General features: G+C 45.4%; 1 protein-coding gene across 1 annotated transcript in view; it reads left to right on the forward strand.

Moving 5' to 3' along the window:
- ICE1 (interactor of little elongation complex ELL subunit 1) overlaps positions 1-18070 on the forward strand; it is a 191793-nt gene that overhangs the window by 103536 nt on the left and 70187 nt on the right. Inside the window, exon 15 of the mRNA XM_040434319.1 lies at positions 5446-5614. Within this exon, the coding sequence (XP_040290253.1) occupies positions 5446-5614 (169 nt within the window). The remainder of the gene's footprint in view (positions 1-5445; positions 5615-18070) is intronic.

The following is an 18070-nucleotide window of genomic DNA, read 5'->3' on the forward strand; positions in this document are numbered from 1 at the left end:
AGCTTAGAGGTATTAGTAGGAGGGACACTATGCAAATACAAAAGGGCTCCTCGGGCTATACCCCCCGACTCCACCAGGAGGAACTCAGTCTTTGCTTAGTGTCTGGTGAAGGAGGATGACATTCCTTTTTGACTACTCCTTTTTGTTATTTTTTTTCTAGATGGGGACGCAGGTCGGCATGGCGCCTTCCTGGTCCCCCATGGAGTGCCCGCCGCCCTCTATGCGACGCTGCCTGGCTGCCTCCATTATCCCCCAAGAAGGCAAGTGGATCCGGGCTCGACCTGTCAGCTCCGGCATCCCAGCAGCCCTCCTTTTGCCCTTCTCCGGCAAACCCCAAGGAACGCGCTCTACATTTCCTGGATGTCGTCCGGGCCTTGAAGGTGTATCTCACGGCTACCGCTTCCGTAAGGGTCTGGCGGCCTCCAAGGTCACTGTGGCGCGATAGATCCGCTCGGCTATTTCCGCGGCTTATCGCGCTCGTGGTAGGGTTCCCCCAGCTTGGATTACCGCTCACTCCACTAGGGCGGTGGGGGCTTCCTGGGCAAGGCGCAATCGTGCCTCTGCGTCTCAGCTGTGTAAGGCGGCCACCTGGTCGTCCTTACATACCTTTACAAAGTTTTATCAGTTGCATTCACTGGCTTCGGCTGATGCTGTCTTTGGCCACAGGGTTTTGCAGGCTGTGGTTCCTGTTTGACCGTTGGACGTTCCTCCTGGTGGTGCTGATACTTTTTCCCACCCCATGGACTGCTTTAGGACATCCAATGGTCTGTGTCCCCCAATGGAAAAAAGTATGAGAAAAGGAGATTTTTTTGTGAAACTCACCTGTAAAATCTTTTTCTCGTCTTTTCCATTGGGGGACACAGCTCCCGCCCATTCTGCCTGTTGCAGGAGGGGTTTTCAGTTCAGTTTGTTTGTGGTTGGACCTTATGGGCTTGGTCCGATGGCTTCCATTATTTTTTCTTTGCTCCTTCTCCTACTGCTTTTGCAACGCCTGAGTTCCTCCTGGTGGAGTCAGGGGGTATAGCCCGAGGAGGAGGAGCTCTTTTGTATTTGCATAGTGTCCCTCCTACTAATACCTCTAAGCTATACCCATGGTCTGTGTCCCCCAATGGAAAAGACGAGAAAGATTTTACAGGTGAGTTTCACAAAAAATCGCCTTTTTAAATTACAAGTTTTTCTGAATCTCTTCCCATCAAACTATACACTGCCTGTCCAAAAAAAAAGTTGCCACCAAAAATATTTTGTTGGACAGCCTTTAGCTTTGCTTATGGCACGCATTCGCTGTGGCATTGTTTCAATGAGTTCTGCAATGTCACAAGATTTATTTCCATCCAGTGTTGCATTAATTTTTCACCAAGATCTTGCATTGATGATGGTAGAGTCTGACTGCTGCGCAAAGCCTTCTCCAGCACATTCAAAAGATACTCAATGGGGTTAAGGTTTGGACACTGTGGTGGCCAATCCATGTGTGAAAATGATATCTCATGCTCCCTGAACCACTCTTGGAGCCCGATGAATCCTGGCATTGTCATCTTGGAATATGCCCGTGCCATCAGGGAAGAAAAAATCCATTGATGGAATAACCTGGTCATTCAGTATGTTCAGGTAGTCAGCTGACCTCGTTCTTGGAGCAAATACTGTTGCTGAATCTAGACCTGACCAACTGCAGCAACCCCAGATCATAGCACTGCCCCCACAGGCTTGTACAGTAGGCACTAGGCAAGATGGGTGCATCACTTCATCTGCCTCTCTTCTTACTCTGATTCGCCCATCACTGTGGAACAGGGTAAATCTTGACTCCTCAGACCACATGACTTTCTTCCATTGCTCCAGAGTCCAATCTTTATGCTCCCTAGTAAATTGAAGCCTTTTTTTCTGGTTTGCCTCACTGATTAGTGATACTCTTATGGCTACACTGTTCAGTCCCAATCCCTTGAGTTCCCTTCACATTGTGCGTGTGAAAATGCTCTTACTTTCACTATTCGGCCTCATGCACACGACCGTGGTGTGTTTTGCGGTCTGCAAAACACGGATGGCGTCTGTGCGCGTTCTGCAATTTGCGGAACGGCACGGACAGCCTTTAATATAAATGCTTTTTCTTGTCTGCAAAGTGCTGTCCGCATCTTTTGTGGCCCCATTGAGGTGAATGGGTCTGCATCCGAGCCGCCAAAACGGCGGCTCGGATGCGGACCAAAACAACGGCTGTGTGCATGAGGGCTTAAATGTAGCCCTGAGTTCTACTGTTTTTTTTCTTTGATTTGATTTCACCAAACGTTTAAAGGGAACCTGTCACCGCGTTTTTGGGTATAGAGCTGAGGACATGGGTTGCTAGATGGCTGCTGGCACATCTGCAATACCCAGTCCCCATAGCTCGGTGTGCTTTTATTGTGTATAAAAACCGATTTGATACATATGTAAATTAACCTGAAATGAGTCAGAGCTTGAAAATATGACTCTTCTCTGGTCACACAAGTAAGATATGACTCTTTTATGTTAATTTGCATATGTATCAAATCGTTTTTTTTTACACAATAAAAGCACACAGAGCTATGGGGACTGGGTATTGCGGATGTGCTAGCGGCCATCTAGCAACTCATGTCTTCAGCTCTATACCCAAAATTCCGGTGACCGGTTCCCTTTAAGTGATCGCTGATCATGATCATTTAGGATTTTTTTTCCTCCACATTTCTTCCTCGAATACGCTGGGTCTCCACTATCCTTCCAGTTTTTAATAATGCATTGGACAGTTCTTAACTCTGCTTGATGCATGCCAATGATTTGACCCTTCTCAAACAGACTAACATATTTTCCACGACCACGAGATGTGTCTTTCCACATGGTTGTTTAAGAAGTGAGAAGCAACTCATTGTACAAGTTGGGGTTAAATAACTTGTTGCCAGCTGAAAGATAATCGCCCATGCAGTAATTATCCAATAGGAGGCTCATAACTCTTTGCTTAGTTAAATCCCTTTGGCGACTTCTTTTTTTATTTTTTGGGAGAGGCAGTGTATATATCAAATTGTTCAGCTTCTGCTCAGACATTTCCTGTAGATGGCATTGTGTTTTATAGATAGATCCCCTTTAAGGCCTCATGCACACGACGACCATTTTTAGCACCAATGAAAGTCTATGGGGCTATTCACATGACCGTTCTTTTAACGGCCAGTGAATAGTGTCCGTCCAAAAATAGGACATGTTGCACGGTCAGACGGACCCATTGAAATCAATGGGACCGTTTTTAACGGCCGATTATCAGGGGTGCACCCGTCTAACGGCGGTTAAAAGTGGGTACACTTTACCCAGGAGGGGTAAAAAAAAAATCGCCTCATCCACTTGCTCGCGGTGCGGCAGTCTCTTCTCTTTTCATTAAGTAGGACCTGCGATATGTGTGGTGAAATAACCACGTGGGAGCGCGCAGTGACGTCATCGCGCACCTTCGGCAGGTCCCGTTCTGTGAAGAGAGAAGAGACTGCTGCAGTGTGAGAAAGTGGATAGGATGAGGTTTTTGTTTTTTTTGTAAAATCAACACAAAAAAGTGTGGTGGGGCATTATTTAAACCATTGGGGATATTATTTAAGATGGGGGCCCTACATTGGGGTCATTATTAAAGATATGGACATAAAAAAAAAATCATACACTATGGGGACATTATTTTAGCTGGGGCCTACATGGGGGTATTATTAAAGCTGGGGGCACTATAAAAAAAAAATGTACACCTTGGAAGACATCATTTTAGCTGGGGCCAAAATAGGGATCATTATTAAAGCTGGGGGCCGTAAAAAAAAAAAGTCTTACACTATGGGGGAAATTATTTTAGCTGGGGGCCTACTTGGGGGCATTATTAAAGGGAACCTGTCATCACCTTTATGCTGCCAATACTAACGGCAGAATAAAGTAGAGACGGGTGAGTTGATTTCAGCGGTCTGTCATTTATAAGTCAAAAGTAAGTGGTTGCCGAGAACCAACATCACAATCATTGCGGACTGGGCCTGGAAAAGAGTCATGGCCACCTGAGAAGAGTCCTGGTTATTCATGACTTCCTGCTCTCCCTGCCCACCTGCTGATGATTGACAGTCTTCTACCTAGTTTTCTCCCTTTCTCTCTAGGAGAGAACAGCCAATCATCAGCAGATGGGCAGGAGAGCAGGAGATTATGTATAACTCTGACTCTTCTCAGGTAGATCTGACTCTTTTCCAGGCCTGTGCTGCAATGATTATGATGCTGGTTCTCGGCAGCCACTTAATTTTAGCTCATGAGTGACAAAACACTGAAATCATTATTTCTGTCACTAATTTATGCTGCCCTTAGTGAGGCCAGCATAAAGTTGATGACAGGTTCCCTTCAAAGCTGGGGGCAGCAAAAAAATAATCCTACACTATGGGGGACATTATTTTACATGGGAGCCTACCATCCTGTGGGTGTTTTCAGAAGGGTGGGTTTAGAAATAACTGCCAATCAAGTTCATCCATTTTTCATGTCAGTTTTTAATGGACATGAGAAACGGATGCAAAATTGACATTAAAAACGAGAACACGGCCAGAAAATCCATTCACACACTGATGCAACATGGCCATGAAAAACTGACTGTGTCAGTTTTTAACGGACGTTTTTTTCACTGCATTGTGCATGTAGCCTAAATGTTTTTGTATCTTATAACAAGGTCCTTTAACAAATACATTACATTGCACCCTTCAGCTAAATGTGTGAGACGCAATTCAACAGCACCCAAATTTGCTTCAGAAGTAGCAGTTGGCTGTAACACTTCTTACGGTATTTTGTAAATTGATGCGTATATATAAACTTTGCCAGATTTACTTAAAGGAGTTGTCTGAGATCAGAAAGGGTCCATTTTTGCTACAGGAAAGTTGTACTGTTTCTGGGGATTAGAAACGTAGGTATACTTTATCGCACAGTTAATGATTTCTAGGTTTTCTAAAAGGGACACTACTGTCAAAAAGGGGTACTTCTAAACTCAATCTTTATAGAAAACTTTACATTTGTTAAATGTTTTTCGTTTTCATTTTGGACCACCTTTACAATTGAAAATTAAATTCAAATAATTGGGCTCATATTTTAATGCCAGTTTTTTTTCCTTTAAAAAAAATTGCACTGGCCTGTTATGCGACTTTTTAAATGCGGGGGGGGGGGGGGGGGGGGGGTGTGCGCCTTATTTATGACTAGTTGTGTGCCTTTTCACAAATTAAGCACATCCTCCAGCAGAGGAACATGTTAGCTTAATAGTAGATTGTAGAATTGGGATAACAGTAGGGACCGCTCAATTGTTCTAACAATGCCCATAGAAAAGTATTGCATTTAAAATTTCAAACAGAGGAGAAGTTGTGTAAGTTTAATATACTTAATTTTGAGGTAGCAGGTGTGGATTTAAAAAATATTAATATATTATGGATTTTTTTTAAACATTTAATTTTTTTTTTTCCTTTTTAGGGTTTAGCTGATCGTTTTTTACATGTTCTTTTAAAAAAAATTAATACTGGAAAGATGTCATTGGACAGTGTGTATCTTCAGGCTTTGTGCAGAGTATATGTGGGTTTGTGTCGTCAGCTTGGAGACATTGAAAGAGCAAGGATTCTTTGCTACAGTATACTTAAAGAAGGTGGGTTTTATGTTATAAACTGTAAAGCATGTGCTACTTCCTATAAATTTTTAATTTATTTATAGATTTAGGAACAGAAGTATTTGAACACCCTGCGATTTTGCAAGTTCTCCCACTTAGAAATCATGGAGGGGTCTGAAATTCACATTGTAGGTGCATTCCCACACTTTGTTTGCAGTTACAGAGGTCAAATGTTTCCTGTAGTTCTTGACCAGGTTTGCACACACTGCAACAGGGATTTTGGCTCACTCCTCCACACAGATCTCCTCTAGATCTGTCAGGTTTCGGGACTGTCGCCACACGGAGTTTTAGCTCCCTCCAAAGATTTTCTATTGGATTTAGATCTGGAGACTGGCTAGGCCTCTCCAGAACCTTGATATGCTTCTTACGGAGCCACTCCTTGGTTATCCTGTCTGTGTGCTTCGGGTCGTTGTCATGTTGGAAGACCCCAGCCATGACCCATCTTCAATGCTCTGACTTAGGAAAGGAGATTGTTGCTCAATCTCACAATAAATGGCTCCATTCATCCTCTCCTTAATAAAGTGCAGTTGTCCTGTCCCCTTCGCAGAAAAGCATGATGTTACCACCCCCATGCTTCACAGTAGGGATGGTGTTCTTGGGATGCAACACATCCTTCTTTTTCCTCCAAACATGAGTGAAGTTTAGACCAAAAAGTTCTACTTTGGTCTCATCTGATAACATGACTTTCTCCCAAGCCTCCTCTGGATCATCCAGATGGTCATTGGCAAACTTCAGACGGGCCTGGACATGTGATGACATGCGATGCATGATTTGAAACCATGACGGCGTAGTGTTCTACCGACAGTGACCTTTGAAACTGTGGTCCCAGCTCTCCATGTCATTGACCAACTCCTCCCTTGTAGTTCTGGGCTGATTCCTCCCCTTTCCTATCATCGGTGATACCTCGCGGCGACGTGAGATCTTGCATAGAGCCCCAGTCCGAGGGAGACTGACAGTCGTTTTTAGCAATTGCCCTGTAGCCCTTCCTAGCGTTGTGGAGGTCCACAATTTTGTCTCTGGTGTCTTTTGACAGCTTTGGTCTTGCCTATGGTAGTAGTTGGTGTCTGACTGACTTTGGGGTGGACAGGGGTCTTTAAAGAGTTCAGACAGGTGCTACTAAGTTAGAATAATGAGTGAAGTAGAGGTGGAGGCACAGTAACAGGTCTTTGAGAGCAAGAATTCTTGATTTTTCTCAGGTGTTGAAATACTTATGTTCAACAGTGCAAGACAAATAAATGATTTTAAAATCATATGGGAATGCACCTACAATGTGAATTTCAGACCCGTCCATGATTTTTAAGTGGGAGAACTTGCAGAATTGCAGGGTGTTCAAATACTTCTGTTCCTCACTGTATATATTTTAATCATTTTGTTCTAGTTGAATATGATGGCATATATTTTTTTTTTTTTTAATTATCTACTTTAACCTCTTCTCACATTTACATGTACAATGGGATGTGCTTTGTTGCCACATTCCCACATGCACTTAAAGGGTGGTGATTATGTGCGGCATCTGAGAAGTTAGTCACATTGACCAATCTCTTACCTGGCAGCCTCCAGGCCTGCGATCTGCAGTAGCCTATTAGTCCCAGAAGTCTTGCAGTTTATTATGAGTGTTAAAAGGAATGTGTCATCAGAAGAAAGGAAAAGAAAAAAAAAGTCACTATCTGGTTTTAACTAGCAGGAAAAAAATATATATAGGCAACACATTCAAAATAATGTAAAAGCCCCTCTCCCCCTTCAAAAATGCTTTATGTCTGAAGCAAAATGTTAAGAAAAATACACATAATTGACATCAGTAATGACCCAAACTATTATGTTTTCACATTAGTGGTTGTGCAACAATAGGGGTGATTTGTCAAAGCTCCCCACTTTCCTGGACCTGTAAAGTGAAGATTACTTACCTGCTTCTTGGCGCTGGCTCCTTGCTTCTCCTCCAGTCCTGCGATGCTCCGCTTGTCTTCCCCACTGTGTCATGTGACTGGTCACTGCCACAGCAGATGTTTGGCTGTGGCGATGTCAAACCAGATGTTTATAGTGAGAGAGGCCAGCAGAGCATCGCAGGCCTGGAGGAGGTGCAGGGGGCCAGCTCGTGGAAGCAGGCAAGTAGTCTTCCATTCACGTTTGTTCTTTCATTCATCTTGCCTCTAAAAGAAAAAGTAATAAACAATGTAAATCCAAAATGTTAGCAATAAATGTCAACTCATCCATCAAAACCAAGCCCTCACTCCAAACTAATAAAGTTTAAGGGTTTTCCAAGACTTAAATACAGATCACCTATCCTCTGGATAGGTTATCTGTATCTGATCATGAGGGATGAACAAGTCATGACTGGGCCTATGTAAAGCCGAGATGAGGCCGTAGCGCTACTGCGAGCGGAAGTCCTGGGTGTCGAACCCCCAGCAATCAAATACTGATGACCAATCCAGAGGATAGGTCATCAGTATTTAAGTCTCGGAAATCCACATATACATAAACTCCTCAACATTGAAATTGCAGGACCAAAGTTTTTTTAGCTACATGAAACCTCAAAAATCAGATTGTCATGTTGATGATCATGCAACACCTCCTGTTCGTCAACGTGCCAGATTTTGTCACTGAATCCATGAACTGAGAAACCTTGGTTTATCACTCCGACAGATTTGCTGTGTGTCTAGGTCAAGATGTCAGCACTGTTCAACGTCAACTGGAATAGTAGCGAGTCAAATGGGCAGGGAACGGTCAGACAGAAATGGTTATGTGTGCATGTATAGTGGTAGTGGCTGAGATGCGGAGATGAGAGACAGACTGAGAAGCCTGCCTCTATTTGTTAAGGTACCTTTACACGAGGTGATGGATGAATTGTTTCTTGGTGTAGTGAACGTTTCAACAATGAACCTTTTTAGACCCGCCAATTGTTTTATAGAAAATCTTAATGGGTATAGCTATGTCCTCTAGGAGGCGTTGACACTAGATAAATCTGTTAGCTCCTCCCCTGGCAGCTATACCCCCTCCAGCCTGGAGAGAGAGCTTCAGTTTTTTTTCTAGTGTCAATAGCTCCTGAAGATTTTTTATTTTAGTTTTTTATTTTCCTTCTTATCAGGTGGGAAACAGTGGTCGCCTCGCCTCCCTGTTATCCCGGGGAAGCACGCCAGCGTTAGCCCGCCACGCTGCCTCCTCCCCCACAAGAAGACAAGGTGGACCAGGGCAGCCTTGCTCCCTGCATCCCACCAGAAGAAGGGTCACCCAGGTCTGCTAAAGAGAAGACCCTCCTGCCACTCCGGTGCCAGCTGCTGAGGAGGTGACCCTGCTGGAAAAAGGTGACCTTGCGGGTCCACTTATGGAGGGTTAACAGAAGAGGATGAAGATGAGGTGAGTACACGGAACTAGGTAAGTATGAAGCCTCTTCCCCCTCCCTCCCTCTTTGGCATATCAAGAGTTAACAGGCAGGCGGCCAGGGGACTTTATTTATCTAGAAACAAGACCCCCTAAGGAGGAGGACCTCTGACATCAGAAGGGGTTAATCTGGCGGGCGCCAAGCACCACCAACGATACGCGGGTGCCGCCTCTCACTCCCCCTCTAGGCCGACAGCTATTCCGGCTGATAGGGGGTTAATGAAAACTCCTAGCGAAAAGAGAGGAGCGCAGGCGACTCCCGCTCCCCGCTATTCCCCACCATATTCCGCCCCTTTCGGGAGCGGGCACTAAGCGCGCCGCTCCGAAAGGGTTAATGCCACCACCAATGATATTTCGGATGCCTAGTGCGCCGCGGTGCATTTTTATAGCATGGGGGACTCCGGCTGCGGGCTGGCTTCCTTCTGCCCGACTCGAGCTCCAGGGGCAGTGTGTGTTTTTTCCTTCAGGGGCGGGCACCTCCGGCCGGTGGGGGAAATACGCGCTCTGCTACCGGCCTTTTTTTTTTTCCCCGGCCGTCCGGTAGTGTTTCCGGTCGGCCGTGTATGAAGCATAGACCCCGGCTCTGTGGCATACTAGGCTGCAACTTCATCGAGGAGGTTGGGGGGTGCTGCGAGCTGGCGCGAATTCTTCCCGCCTAGCTGTTCCCCTCCACCAGAAGCCAGCTGAGCACCGCCCCATGTCTTCTAGGCACTTAACCCTTCCTGGCCAGCCACTTCTTTTAGGCCGGCGCCGGGTTAGAGGCAGTACACTTGCTGATACTCAAAATTAACCCTTGATACGTTATAAAAATAAAATAAAAAACGCATTTAATACGCGCCCTGGCCCCCTCAGCACACATCATAACCGTGCGGTACCAGACTGGGCCCGTGCCCTGTCCCGGTCACAGGAGGACCTCTCATAGCCCCAATCCGCCCTACACAGTCGCTTAATTCAAAATTCTGCATGCACCTGCGCAATACAGGGAACCCTGAAGGATTCCCAATACGCCCTACACGTTCGCTTAATTGATAATTCTGCATGCACCTGCGCAATACAGTGAAGGACCCCTGAGGGATTCCCAATACGCCCTTCCCCGGAGAGGGTCAGTCCGAGGGGGAGGGGGAGGAATCGCTGATTTCAGACCCTGACGTGAATCCTAAGCAATCTCCCAAGATTACGTCCACGGTGGCCAGCAGTACTTGTCGTATGCATTGCCCCCTTCCATAGGCGGAGTAATTGCAATACAGTACTTGCCTTATACATTGTCCCCTGCCATAGGTGGACTAAGTACAATGACACTATTTTCAGTGCCGGGCGTATACATTCCCCCTCCCGTAGGTGGCGGGATGACATGATCACTGGTTACATTGTGTGCTGTATGCATTACCTCCTTACTTAGGTTCAATAATTGCACTCCCACGGGGTACAGGACTCTCCATATGCACTAGTTCTCGCTGTGGGCATTAACCCCCCTTTATAGGGGAGTATTTCCCTACCACTGGCTTCAGTACTTGCTGTATGCATTCCACCTTCCATAGGTAAGGTAATTGCACATGTTCCCGACTTTATCCCTCTCCATAGGCGGAGTGTTGCACATCACTGTGCTTCCAGCTACGTTTCCCCCTTCCACAAGTGATCCACTAGCGGGGAATACCTAAACACCTCGGGATGCTGCAATTCAACTACGCCACGGCTCTGCGTGCCTTTGCTTATTTCACAGGGGAGCGTGGCAACAGTCAGTACCCACAGGTGCCCGGTACTCTTACTCTAGTGGTATATGGGTGCCGCCAGTGGATCCAGTGGCTATGCCTTTTCTTTTGGCGCTGGTTTAGGTCATGCTTAGAACATAGTCTGTCTTCTCAGTGGGTTGCCTAGCATCACTTGTGTCCTAGAAGACAGTGTGACTCCTCTCGCCTGGCTTTCTCCTCAGGCGGAGTTTTTTTGCGCAGCCACTTAATCCTTGGCTACTTCTGTATAGTGCCGGTCTCAGATGGGGAATGAGCTTCAGTCATAGCCTATTTCTCTCCTGTCTTTTTCTTTGGCTCATGGTTCATAACCACCCCGCAAGTCTTGGTAGCTCCTATGTTACTACCTTCTCTCATCTGCTTTGCACAGAGTATTTGTTTTGTGGCACTCCGGTCCCGACTGGTGGGCTGTTGCGCCCACCACATTTCTCCTCCTCCAGGGAATCCTTCCATTGCTCCTGGGTGTGCTAATGGTATCTACACGACAGATTCCCACTTCTGTCCCGAGTAAGAGATCCGGAAGCATGCGGCGTGGACTCCCTGATGTCTCCTTGACAGGAGTTCTCCCCCCTTACGTGTTTTCCCCTTCCCCCTCCTACCCAGAGTTCTACGGAAGATCAGGATGGAGGACATTCCGACTAAATCCTATTCGATCCGGATTGGTCCCATCATGCATGGTACGCTGGCTTCGTTCTCCTTCTAGGAGACGTCCCTCGGTCACTGCCACTTAGAGATGCCCTTCTTTCGCAGGGTCCCGTCTTACATCAGCATTTAAGGTCTCTTCATTTGACGGCGTGGCCATTGAAATGCGCAGAGGGTTTTCGGCGGATGTCATCCGCACTGTGATTCAGGCCAGGAAGCCTGCTTCGTCCAGGATCTATTTCAGGACCTGGAGGTACTTCCTGGGTTCTGTAAAATCCGAAATATTCCACCACTTAGTTTTTTTTCTCTCCCCACGGTCTTGTCCTTTAATCAGGGTTGGACCTTGGTCTGGCCCTTAGTTCTTGAAGGGTCAGGTGTCGGTGCTTCTATTCTTTTCCAGCTCCCTCTGGCCCCCTTGGGGCCTGTAAGGACTTTTTTTCAGGGAGTAGCACATACGGTTCCTCTGTACTGTCCTTCTTTTTACCGCATTGGGATCTGAATTTAGTTCTCCCAGCGCTCCAGGCTTCCCCTCCCCTGGAGCCCTTGCGGGAGATTTCTCTCAGACTCCTGTCCTGGAAGGTAGTTTTTCTGGTCGCTATCAATTTTTATCAGACGAGTGTCTGAGTTGGCGGTGCTCTTGCAGAGAACCCTTCCTGGTTATTCATAGTGACAGGGTGGTTCGCCGGACTGTCCCTTCTTTCTTCCGAAGGTGGTCTCTGACTTCCAAATTAATGAGGAAATTGCCCTTACCTCACTGTGCCCATCTCCTTCACACTTTAAGGAAAAGAGGCTTAGAGATCTATTTAGCAGCCTCCGGTCCCTTCTGCCGTACGGATCCCTTTTTTGTCATTCCGGAGGGTCCTCGAAAAGCATTGGCTGCTTCCAAGGTGGCAATCGCACGCTAAAATTGGTCTACAATTGCTGAGGCAGGGTTCTGCCCTTCGGTGTCACGGCTTACTCCACCAGATGATGTGGGGTGAGCATCTTGGGCTCGGAGAAATCGCGCTTCGGCTGCACAGTTGTGTAAGGCCACATGGTCTTGCAGGCGGCAGTTTCTTAGATGCCTGCATGGACTATTGCTTCCATGGGTCTGTGGTTTTTCCCTCCCTGTGGACTGCTTTTGGATGTCCCACGGTTCCTGTGTGCCCCAATGAATATGGGCGAGAAAAGGAGATTTTTGTATAACTCACCAGTAAAACCTTTCTCGCTCTTCATTGGGGGACACAGCACCCACCCAGTATTGTTCGACCACAGTTGTGGCAGTTGCTGGTTTGAACCCCGTTGGGTCCTTGGCATGGTTGGTGTTCCATGTTTTTTTCTTTGGTTGGCTTGCTTGTCCTACTGCTTGTACACAAACTGAAGCTCTCTCTCCAGGCTGGAGGGAGTATAGCTGCCAGGGGAGGAGCTAAGAGCTTTATCTAGTGTCAATGCCTCCTAGAGGACATAGCTATACCACGGTTCCTGTGTCCCCAATGAAGAGCGAGAAAGAGATTTTACTGGTAAGTTATACAAAAATCTCATTTTCCATCGCATATTCCATTGTTTGTAAAGCAGACTGTTGTATTATGTTGTGAACAAATGAATCGGCTAATCGTTTGTGCAGTGAATGATTCCTGTTTACATGTCTGAAATAGTTAAAGGCCAAAGATGAGTTTTGTGCCCACACATTTAACCACCTCAGCCCCTATAGCTTAAACACCCTTAATGACCAGGCCACTTTTTACACTTCTGACCTACACTACTTTGACCGTTTATTGCTCGGTCATGCAACTTACCACCCAAATGAATTTTACCTCCTTTTCTTCTCACTAATAGAGCTTTCATTTGGTGGTATTTCATTGCTGCTGACATTTTTACTTTTTTTGTTATTAATCGAAATTTAACGTTTTTTTTTTTGCAAAACAATGACATTTTTCACTTTCAGTTGTAAAATTTAGCAAAAAAAACGACATCCATATATAAATTTTTCTCTAAATTTATTGTTCTACATGTCTTTGATAAAAAAAAAAAATGGTTTGGGTAAAAGTTATAGCGTTTACAAACTATGGTACAAAAATGTGAATTTCCGCTTTTTGAAGCAGCTCTGACTTTCTGAGCACCTGTCATGTTTCCTGAGGTTCTACAATGCCCAGACAGTACAAACACCCCACAAATGACCCCATTTCGGAAAGTAGACACCCTAAGGTATTCGCTGATGGGCATAGTGAGTTCATAGAACTTTTTATTTTTTGTCACAAGTTAGTGGAAAATGATGATTTTTATTTTATTTTGTTTCTTACAAAGTCTCATATTCCACTAACTTGTGACAAAAAATAAAAACTTCTATGAACTCACTATGCCCATCAGCGAATACCTTGGGGTGTCTTCTTTCCAAAATGGGGTCACTTGTGCGGTAGTTATACTGCCCTGGCATTCTAGGGGCCCAAATGTGTGGTAAGTAGTTTGAAATCAAAATGTGTAAAAAATGGCCGGTGAAATCCTAAAGGTGCTCTTTGGAATGTGGGCCCCTTTGCCCACCTAGGCTGCAAAAAAGTGCCACACATGTGGTATCGCCGTACTCAGGAGAAGTTGGGGAATGTGTTTTGGGGTGTCATTTTACATATACCCATGCTGGGTGAGAGAAATATCTTGGTCAAATGCCAACTTTGTATAAAAAAATGGGAAAAGTTGTCTTTTGCCAAGATATTTCTCTCACCCAGCATGGGTATATGTAAAATGACACCCCAAAACACATTCCCCAACTTCTCCTGAGTACGGAGATACCACATGTGTGACACTTTTTTGCAGACTAGGAGGGCAAAGGGGCCCACATTCCAAAGAGCACCTTTCGGATTTCACCGGTCATTTTTTACACATTTTGATTTCAAACTTCTTACCACACATTTGGACCCCTAGAATGCCAGGGCAGTAAAACTACCCCACAAGTGACCCCATTTTGGAAAGAAGACACCCCAAGGTATTCGCTGATGGGCATAGGGAGTTCATGGAAGTTTTTATTTTTTGTCACAAGTTAGTGGAATATGAGACTTTGTAAGAAAAAAAAAATAATAATCATCATTTTCCGCTAACTTGTGACAAAAAATAAAAAATTCTAGGAACTCGCCATGCCCCTCACGGAATACCTTGGGGTGTCTTCTTTCCAAAATGGGGTCACTTGTGGGGTAGTTATACTGCCCTGGCATTCTAGGGGCCCAAATGTGTGGTAAGAAGTTTGAAATCAAAATGTGTAAAAAATGACCGGTGAAATCCGAAAGGTGCTCTTTGGAATGTGGGCCCCTTTGCCCTCCTAGGCTGCAAAAAAATGTCACACATGTGGTATCTCCGTACTCAGGAGAAGTTGGGCAATGTGTTTTGGGGTGTCATTTTACATATACCCATGCTGGGTGAGATAAATATCTTGGTCAAATGCCAACTTTGTATAAAAAAAATGGGAAAAGTTGTCTTTTGCTAAGATATTTCTCTCACCCAGCATGGGTATATGTAAAATGACTCCCCAAAACACATTGCCCAACTTCTCCTGAGTACGGAGCTACCACATGTGACACTTTTTTGCAGCCTAGATGCGCAAAGGTGCCCAAATTCCTTTTAGGAGGGCATTTTTAGACATTTGGATCCCAGACTTCTTCTCACGCTTTAGGGCCCCTAAAAAGCCAGGGCAGTATAAATACCCCACATGTGACCCCATTTTGGAAAGAAGACACCCCAAGGTATTCAATGAGGGGCCTGGCGAGTTCATATAAATTTTTTATTTTTTTGCATAAGTTAGCGGAAATTTTTTTTTTTTTTTTCTCACAAAGTCTCACTTTCCGCTAACTTGGGACAAAAAAATTTAAATCTTTCATGGACTCAATATGCCCCTCAGCGAATACCTTGGGGTGTCTTCTTTCCAAAATGGGGTCAGTTGTGGGGTGTTTGTACTGCCCTGGCATTTGAGGGTCTCCGCAATCATTACATGTATGGCCAGCATTAGGAGTTTCTGCTATTCTCCTTATATTGAGCATACAGGTAATGAGATTTTTTTTTTTCCGTTCAGCCTCTGGGCTGAAAGAAAAAAATGAACGGCACATATTTCTTCATTCGCATCGATCAATGCGGATGAAAAAATATCTGCCAAAAAAAAGAGGGGAAAGGCGTCTGCCAGGACATAGGAGCTCCGCCCAACATCCAAACCCACTTAGCTCGTATGCCCTGGCAAACCAGATTTCTCCATTCACATCAATCGATGTGGATGAATAAATCATTGCCGGGATTTTTTATTTATTTTTTATATACAAAGTGTTTGCCAAAGCATAGGAACACCGCCACCTAACTTTTTGAACTGAACATTAACCTTTTTGCTTACTGTTTTTTTTTTTTTTTTAACCTTTATAGAACAAACCTCTCCTTCCCCATGGGTCAATGTGCAAAGCGCAAATCGCCCAAAGATGTGGCGAAGTGCGTTATGCACTTTGTCCCATGTGAAAGGAGACGTTTGCAGCAGCTGTGAGTGAATGGGCCCTAATAGCCCTGTGTGCCTGTCCTGGTGAGATGTGATCCCTATGCTAGGTGTACCTGTGTGTGATACTTCCGGAAACCCTCCCCTAAGCATAGGGCAGGGTGGTCAGGACAGTCGGGACAGAAATAGCGGGTGTCACACCTTATTCCACTCCTGCTACAGACACGACATCTTTTTCGGGGTGATGGTTGGGTTGAGGTACCGGCAACGACATTGGGGAAATGTCGCTCGTGTAGACGGCTAACTACACTGGTGGATGGGGCCACGGAACCTTCTGGATACAGGAGGTTCTCGATGATCTCTTCCTGAAATTTGAGGAAGGATCGTGTTCTCCCAGCCTTACTAGTAGAACCGAAAACAATTTCTCAAGCAATGAGAAAGTCATATGTGAGTAATAACTCAATGTAACCGAAAAACAACAAAACACATATACATGAATAATATATTTATTGAATAGTCACATAAAGGACAACAACATAGACAGTAATGAATAAAATTGATGAACAAATAGCAGTAATGTAGTGGCACTGTGGACCAGCGCCTCACTAAGGTACCAGATAGTAAGTCTATCCCCAAAGCGTACGTCACCTATTGGTCTCATTAAGCCTAATGGCAAATATCTGAGATAAATGATCTCCCATCCAGACAAAACAGTGGCGTAAGCTTATTAAATAATATAAATGTTGTCATGCTGGCCAGGTTATAAGAGTGAACGAATGCAGTGTGTGGATGAAATATTCACACCATATAGCTGAATTGCAACATGCACCCAACACCCAAATAAGCAGCCAGCATAAACAACATGCTTCCTCAAAAGGGGCGTGTCTTTTTGAGGAAGCTGTGCGAAACGCGCGTCAGGGGTGCGCTCACTCAGGTCTCCAGGTTGGTTCCCCCCACATTGTATTTTTATTTATGCATGTTGTTTATGCTGGCTGCTTATTTGGGTGTTGGGTGCATGTTGCAATTCAGCTATATGGTGTGAATATTTCATCCAGACACTGCATTCGTTCACTCTTATAACCTGGCCAGCATGACAACATTTATATTATTTAATAAGCTTACGCCACTGTTTTGTCTGGATGGGAGATCATTTATCTCAGATATTTGCCATTAGGCTTAATCAGACCGATAGGTGACGTACGCTTTGGGGATAGACTTACTATCTGGTACCTTAGTGAGGCGCTGGTCCACAGTGCCACTACATTACTGCTATTTGTTCATCATTTTCTCCCAGCCTTACTGTAGAGAACAAAACTATTATACAGAGCCAATTGAATCAAATATACATACACCTTCTTATACCAGCGTCTGGTTCTGCGGGACACTAAATACGGAGACAACATCTGGTCATTGAAGTCCACCCCTCCCATGAGTGCATTATAGTCGTGGACTGAGAGGGGCTTTTCAATGACACGGGTTGCTCGCTCAATTTGGATTGTCGTGTCTGCGTGAATGGAGGAGAGCATGTAAACGTCACGCTTGTCTCTCCATTTCACCGCGAGCAGTTCTTCGTTACACAAGGCAGCCCTCTCCCCCCTTGCAAGACGGGTGGTTACGAGCCGTTGGGGGAAGCCCCGGCGACTAGGTCGCACGGTGCCAGAGGCGCAAATCTGTTCTAGAAACAAATGCCTAAAGAGGGCCACACTTGTGTAGAAATTGTCCACATAAAGATGGTACCCCTTGCCGAATAAGGGTGACACCAAGTCCCAGACTGTCTTCCCACTGCTCCCCAGGTAGTCAGGGCAACCGACCGGCTGCAGGGTCTGATCTTTTCCCTCCATAGACACGAAATTTGTGGGTATAGCCTGTGGCCCTTTCACAGAGCTTATACAATTTGACCCCATACCGGGCACGCTTGCTTGGGATGTATTGTTTGAAGCCAAGGCGCCCGGTAAAATGTATTAGGGACTCGTCTATGCAGATGTTTTGCTCTGGGGTATACAAATCTGCAAATTTCTGGTTGAAATGGTCTATGAGGGGCCGAATTTTGTGGAGCCGGTCAAAAGCTGGGTGGCCTCTGGGACGGGAGGTGGTGTTGTCGCTAAAATGCAGGAAACGCAGGATGGTCTCAAATCGTGTCCTGGACATAGCAGCAGAGAACATGGGCATGTGATGAATTGGGTTCGTGAACCAATATGACCGCAATTCATGCTTTTTAGTTAGACCCATGTTGAGGAG

This window comes from Bufo bufo, chromosome 5 (genome assembly GCF_905171765.1).
Source record: "Bufo bufo chromosome 5, aBufBuf1.1, whole genome shotgun sequence".
Lineage (NCBI taxonomy): Eukaryota > Metazoa > Chordata > Amphibia > Anura > Bufonidae > Bufo > Bufo bufo.